The following is a 7,139-nucleotide window of genomic DNA, read 5'->3' on the forward strand; positions in this document are numbered from 1 at the left end:
TGTCCCTATCTGCCACATGCCACACACACGGGCTACCTGTGGCACTTGTGCAAGTTAGCCTCCCCTGCTCTAGCCCAAAGAAAAAGAAATCAGTATGGTTCTGCTGAGCCAAGGGACAGAAGACAATGTGCCTTTTTGGGAATGGGATGAAAGAAAAGCTAAGAAAGGATCCACTATTTTCTAAATTTACCATCTATTCCCAGAGTTTATAGTTTATGCACGGACTACAGAAATCATAAAACTCTACTGCCACCATCTAGGGAAAGGAGTCAAACCACTGGTGCCCAAAAATAAAATGTCTCTGGGCATACTGTGGTACCACAATTAGATAGCTCAGGGAGCATTGTCTTTAAAAGTAAGCTAAGGATAATGGCTTTTTTTTCAAAGCCTTGCTAAAAGGTTTTATATATATGTAGATCCTCAGTTTATCAAATGATTTTCTTACCACTACCAGGCTGCTGATCCAGTCAGTGTTAATTTTCACTGGTTTAATAACTCTCTTTGAATAGCTCTGTCATGGCTAGTGGTACTCTGTGTTTTGGCAATCATACAGGCTGTACTTATAGGTCTATTTCTAACTTTAGCTTACATTTCTAGTGCCCTACCTCCTCCACTGGGCAGGGGTGTGCAAGGAGCAGATCACCCATCCTACTCCTGAACACCGCTCCCTGCCTGCCCACGGCCCCATCCCACACAGATTTTCCGCGAGTTGTTGCGCAGGAATGAGGTGGAAAGAGGTGGGGTGCTGACCAATCTCCGACAGCTCATCAAAACTTCCTATGCAGCCCCCAGGCCAAAATAATTCCCCACCACCCCTGTCCTATTTTATATACAAACATAAGCATGATGAATAATTATAGAATGTGTAGAGAGAGAGAGACAGTTACTAAAAGCAACTGATACTTTTTTTATGTTCAAAGACTGACTTCCATGAGCATATTCTAACATGCCTACGTAAAGACCATTTCCTCATTCCTGTCTGCCTCAAGACATTTGGTTGATTCATTTCTGCAGTAGAACCTAATTAAGGAAACATTTGTACCTTTGCAAGTCACTGGACACAGAGTTTTATGCAATCATAAGGACTTCAATCATTAAAAAAAACATGGTTTCAAATCAAACATTTTTGTGAGGGTTCAAATTAAGCTTCACAAAGCTGGAGAATAAAATATATTTTATCACGGCGCCACCCACTTTTCTCCAAAATGTAATGTTCTCCATAAGTGGGCAATGTCAGGAGCTTAGGTGATCACAGCACCCACGCAAAGAAAAACATTTCAAACGTATCAGGGGTTAGAAGGGTTAGCTTCTCACAAGCTGTATAGGTACACTTGTTTTTGCAGTTTCAAGAACAGCTCTTCCTGGATGAATGGTAATCCTTCATTGTTTTCATGAACTAGCTTATCCTTGCGAATATATGCAATAGGTCATATGATTGTTAGACACACAGAAACAGCCATTTGTCAATTAGATCAGAAAAACTATTATTCCCGAGTCATTTTTAGAATAAGATCCCATGGCCACAAGAACTGCCCACCCACAACCGGTACAATTATAAACCTACACCACATTGTAGTTAAATCAGGACATCATGACAGTATAGGTGGAACTGAGCTGTGGTCCCAAATCATATGTAGAACTGCCAGCAACAGGCTTGTAGCTTAATTCAATTCTGTCCACAAATATGCAGTTTGGCCATGAAGTATGTAGAAAGTGTAAAGATGGTACATGTGGGTTTTTCTGGCACATTAGCTATTATGGTTTAGACCAGGGGTAGGTAACTCCTGGCACACATGCACACAAAGGCATTTTGCTTGGTGTGCACACGTCAGGGATAGGGCAGTGGCTGCGCTTCCCCAGTTTGCCCTTAGCATGCCAACATCAAGTCAAAGTTACTAGTATTTTTGGCATTGCACCTGAAGACACTACTGACCCCTGGTGTAGACCCTTGGCCAAGGACAGAGATTGTTGAACTCTAAGGTCTACTTGTAGAGTGTTCAGATACTGCAAAACGTAAGGTTAGAAGCTTCAGTAGACACAGGTACTAAATGAGGCACTTTATTTATGGTTTCTAGGACTCCTAATCAGGAATCATTATCTTTTAAAAATAAAACAAAATACTAGTTGGATTGCTTGTATTAGTAATATAGAGCCATAAAAAACTCCCGATTAAAAACAGCATAATGGGCATTTCTACACATACCTTTTCATGTCCGGACACACTGGAGATCTGGCACATTGTAACAGACTATTAAGATAGAGCCTACTCTGCACACAAGCTGATGTGCACTGTGCTACGTCACTTGCAGTTGTATAAGTAGCAAAATGCACATCAGCACAGAGAAAATAGTGGCGGTGCGCTGTTGAACTAAAGCACCTACATACGTTTTAGTTCAAAAGTGTGCAACCGCTGGTTTCTGCATGCTGACGTACATTTTGCTGCTCAGACAAAGCAAGCAACACGGCACCAAGCCCTTTTCAAGGTGCCCAGCGCTTGCATGGGTAAAAATGCCTAAGATGTGGGTTGTGGAAAACTTTTTAGTTTATTTGTGCATGTACTGTTTCTAGAAACAGTACATGCAATTTCCTTTTTGCATGAGGTGATTGTTGCTTGCTGAAGCATTTAGTAAACATGATCAAGACTGTTGTGAGATCCATCCAAAGTATCCTGCTTAGAGAGCATGGCAAATAAGCATTTCCAAAGTGTTATTTTGTTTCCTTTAGAAGTTAAGGCAGTTGGAAAGGGATTTACTATAACTATGAAGCAGAAGATGGATGCAACTTAAATCTGTTTAAATAGAAGTTGCATGTATATGACAACTTAAGTTCTATAGCAAAGACATGCTTTGGCAAAACTTATTTAAAAACATCCATGTAAGCATTCAAAAGCTACCCACAGGACTGGAGATACTCCTGACACCCTGATATTCTACTCCAAGACAAATAGAAAGGTAAAGCAAAATAAAATAATACTTGGATTACCAGATCTGAGATTAATCTAGTATAGAGGTAGTATTCAATTCTTACAAAATTATTTACTTCCTCCTGAAAGTAGGAACCCCTTTCAATTTTAGAGCTGTGTTTTTCTGGCTTTTTCCAGCAATCTTTGGGTTCTTGGTCCAACCTTTGCCCTTTTCTGTCCCTTTCTGCAGGACTCCCAGTGAACAGCATCAGAAAAGTCTCTTTCCCCCTTTATTCTGTGACTCTCTAAACTCTTGTATTTCATGATCAGACAGCGTCTGACTAGGAAGACCCTAAGTATAATTAAACAGATTAAGGCTGTTGTTTGAGCCCTGTTCATAAAATATACTTTTTCCTCTGCAGTTTCCATTTGTACATAGTCCGAGTCTCAAAAATTTTAGCAAAATTTGTTTAACAAGCATCTTTGTGCCGATACTGCTTATGCCCTTTTCCCCCAGAAGCTTCTCTTGGGGAAATGAGAGTTAGCACTGTTTAATTTTAGTATATTAATAATCAATCATGTGTTTGGTACTTTATATATTTTCCAGAGCCCCAGCAGAAAGCAAGACAGAGCAAGCAAAACAAAAAACCATGCTCAAAACAGCTATATAGTTACAGCTGATGTCCCCCAAATGAGAAGGTTCAGAATTAATGGTTTCCCCACAACTCCAGTGTTACCTTGGCTTTGTTTTTTCTGATTGAAAGCAACATACATACCACCACCACCACACACTTGGACATAAGAACTGCTCTTGTGTATGCACTAACTTAGTCTTATCGTTATGCATGGTGTAGTTTGGTACCACTGTAGCTGCCGAAGTGCAAACATATAACTGTCCAAATGACCACAATACAAGCAACTGTCCTAAAGGTTTTAGCTAGATACAACCTAAAGTGAATCTGCCCTTCCAACCTTTTTGCAATTATAAGGCTTACTAGTGCAGTTTTTACTGCTAGAAAGACCAAACAAAAAACAGCTGAAATGGGTCAAGTAAGGTTCCAACTGCAACACAAACTGGATGGTATTATTATTTCAGCAATCCGTTACTTGGGGAGGAAGGGAGAAGGAAGATTAGGGAAACCCAAAAGAGACCAGATTACTACCTGTAAAAGCGTTTTAAAAAGTGAAGCGAATGAGAAACAGCTTTTCCACTTTCTAGAAAGCATACTAAATATAGACTACTTTTTTTAAGCTAACTATCCTACACTTGCATTTTTAAAGTTTGAAACTCAGAGTGGAAATGTATTTTCCAGAATAGCATTTTCCACATATGATTTTAGTGTTTAACTATGGCTTCAAATACTTTAAAATTAAGTTAAAAATAAAACAAAAATGTACACTCCCCCTCCCCTTTTGTTCTCAGAAGATAGAGAGAGGACACTGGCCCACTTTTCTAGAATGTGCTGTAGGGTCACAATTATAGCAGCAGAATCAGATACGACTTGTATAAACAAGTTTATTTTTGTGCTGCTGGAAGTAGATGGAGGGTACCAGCTCTGGAATGAGATGGTGAGTTACAAGGAGCTCAGTCCATTTGCTCCAAGATCACATGACTGATATGCCTTATTAAAAATTGTCCACTGCAGCCAAGCCCATTCTTAAATGGAAGCCCACAGAGTTCTATCATTGTATTTTTCAGCTGCCTACAGTAATTTTAAGGTTTCCTGCCCTTTGCAGTCTATACTAGGGAGCATACTATAAACAGCGTTCTTTTCCATTTCTCCATCTAGCTACATTTTAGTGGCTGGTTAAAGTGAACTGTGCACAAAGCTTTGTATAATGCTATCACTTACAAATCGGATGGACATTCTTAAAACCCAGTCAATACATATAAAAAGGAAAGCAGAGTCACCTGTACACACTGGAATTTGAGTGTTTATTTAAAAAGTAAACTTTTGGGCACATTAATTAAAAAAGGAATAATACAAAGTCTGAGTAAGCAGTCTTCAAGCCAGCAATATTGCATGCTGTTTACATACCAACATTTACATTAAACAGGTGGCATATCACCAACATGTAAAAACTCAAAGAACTCAAGTTAAAAAAAGTTACAACTTGAATCTCTGAAGATACAAGTGTCCTACCACATGTGTCAACATGTGTTCAGTCAATCAGTTTAAAACCCCTCTTGCATGGAAATGCTTAGGTCTTCTTCAATAAGTTATACCAGTGGATAGCTAGCTGCTGTCGCTATGCCACAGTGGTTCTTCTTGTCTTTAGCCATATAGATATATCCTTTGTCACCCCACTTCTCTCCCCAGCTGGAAAGAGAGAGACACTTTGATTAGCCTTAATAAAAAGATCCAGCAAGTTTGCACCAGGATACATATGTATCCCAAGGACAAAATGGTAAACATCACTTTTCAGCTTTATGGGGGGGAAGTACCCCCCCCCACCCAAATACTGCATTGATAAAATACAGATTATATCAATTTGTGCAGAGTGCAACACACAAGCTTGTGGTGCAACCCTTTAGTTCTTTCTAACTACATGCAACAATGTTGGGTGTGGAAAGAATGGAGAATCCAAAGGCATTTAAAACTTAACCCACTGACTTCCCCCAAAAGTAGAACAATCAGAAAGCTACAACTGATTAGAGGAGCAGACAACTCCCTCCCCCCTTCCTCCCCATGACCTCATCTCTCATCTTCTAGCACCTGCTAGACTGCCTCCTATCCCAGCATTTAGGAGGTCTGTCTTAACCCATGTGGCTAAAGTGCACAAGTCATTTGAATCTTGAATGCATCTCACTACAGAGTACTCTAGTTTTGGGTTTGCTTTCAGCAGGCCAAACCGTGCCAGGTCAAAGCACGTTAGAATGAAACTGCCGCTTAAAGACTGTTTCAGCAATAATCCAAACAGCACAACTGCAGGCCCCTTCACACGAGTCTCCATTTAAAGGTAACTATGAAAGTTGTGCCAATTTTGCAGTATTCCCTCTTCTTCTATCATGCTCAAATGGAAGACAACTTTCACATTAATTGGCTCTCCACATACACCAGTGTACTGAATCTCTTACTGCATAAAGAAGGAATCAAATGCAGAAGAGCATCAACCAAAGACAGAAGATGCATACCTGTTCTTAACAATCCAGTACTTCTTTCCATCTACATCTTCTCCCTCAAAGCCATAGCCTACAACCAGAACACCATGATCCAGATCTTCACTGCTACAGTCTGGCTCATAATAAATACCTAAAAAATGCGAAGGTAAAAGTTAGGACTCCAATATTTGCAAGAAATAATGCTGCTTTTTGTTATTTCCTATGAAATCATGGTAAATGATGTGGTTTCAATTCAAGCCATCAGTTATTAGCATTTAACAGGAGGAAAAGCAACTGAAGGACTGTAGCCTATAAATTCAGGTCATACCGGAAGAAAAGGTCAGGGTCAGGTCTTCTAAAATGCAGTTCTGTGCATAAACTGCAATACTATATTTTTGCAACAATTGAACTAAAGAGCAATTCAAAACTGAACTGCCAGATACAGAGCACAACTATATCTTAAGTTGTCAGACAATCCTTACCCGATTGATAGAACTGGAATGATGAATGGCCTGCATCAATAGCAACAGAGACTGGACCCACGGCTGCCACTGCTTTCATTAGTGCTCTTTCGTGTCCTTGTGGGATGTCAACAAAGCCAGTGTCATTAGCAGCACTGTACTGTGCCTTATACTTGCAGTCTTCATCATCCTATAGAAGACAGAATAATAAAAAAAAGTGTCGAATTACTATGAATTTCTTTGTTCAGTTTGGCAGCTGGACATTGTGAACCTGCTTGAACAATCCCTTTTTTTTTTTTTTTAAGATTAAGGACTTTGAATCCTTATATCAGAGTAAGATTGGAAACAGTGCCAGTCTCACAAAAGATCTTCTGACAAACACATTCTGAAGACATGCAACCAAGCTTGGGAAAGCCACTCAGCCCGAAATAGTGTTTTGCCCCAGAGAGATGGAAAAGCTGTACCGAGAAACTATTAGATCCTTTTCTTGAAATGGGAGACTGGTAACACAACAGCTGATTTAGAGGCAAGGAAGAAAGCAAAACAGCATTTTGGCTGCAATAATAGCCCATGAGGAAGGATCAGGAAGGGGAAGAAGAATGGCAAGGAAGCTGCCTTGTTTATTAGGAAGGTGGCAGAAAGAGAGAAAAAAAAAAAGGGGGGGGGGGGGGGG

The 7,139-nt window shown here is 39.9% G+C and overlaps 1 protein-coding gene across 2 annotated transcripts in view; it reads right to left on the reverse strand.

Annotated features, from left to right (window-relative positions):
- Positions 1–4,817: 4,817 nt before the first annotated feature.
- The window catches only part of CTSL (cathepsin L), a 6,716-nt gene continuing 4,394 nt past the window's right edge, over positions 4,818–7,139 (reverse strand). For both annotated transcript variants that reach the window (XM_006018455.3, XM_025197695.1), the window contains exons 6-8: positions 6,488–6,656; positions 6,039–6,156; positions 4,818–5,223 (exon numbers count right to left, since the gene is read on the reverse strand). In XM_006018455.3, coding sequence (XP_006018517.1) covers positions 5,124–5,223; positions 6,039–6,156; positions 6,488–6,656 — 387 coding nt within the window. In that variant the 3' untranslated portion in view covers positions 4,818–5,123. The remainder of the gene's footprint in view (positions 5,224–6,038; positions 6,157–6,487; positions 6,657–7,139) is intronic.

Source organism: Alligator sinensis, unplaced genomic scaffold, assembly GCF_000455745.1.
Source record: "Alligator sinensis unplaced genomic scaffold, ASM45574v1 scaffold240_1, whole genome shotgun sequence".
Classification (NCBI taxonomy): Eukaryota; Metazoa; Chordata; order Crocodylia; family Alligatoridae; genus Alligator; species Alligator sinensis.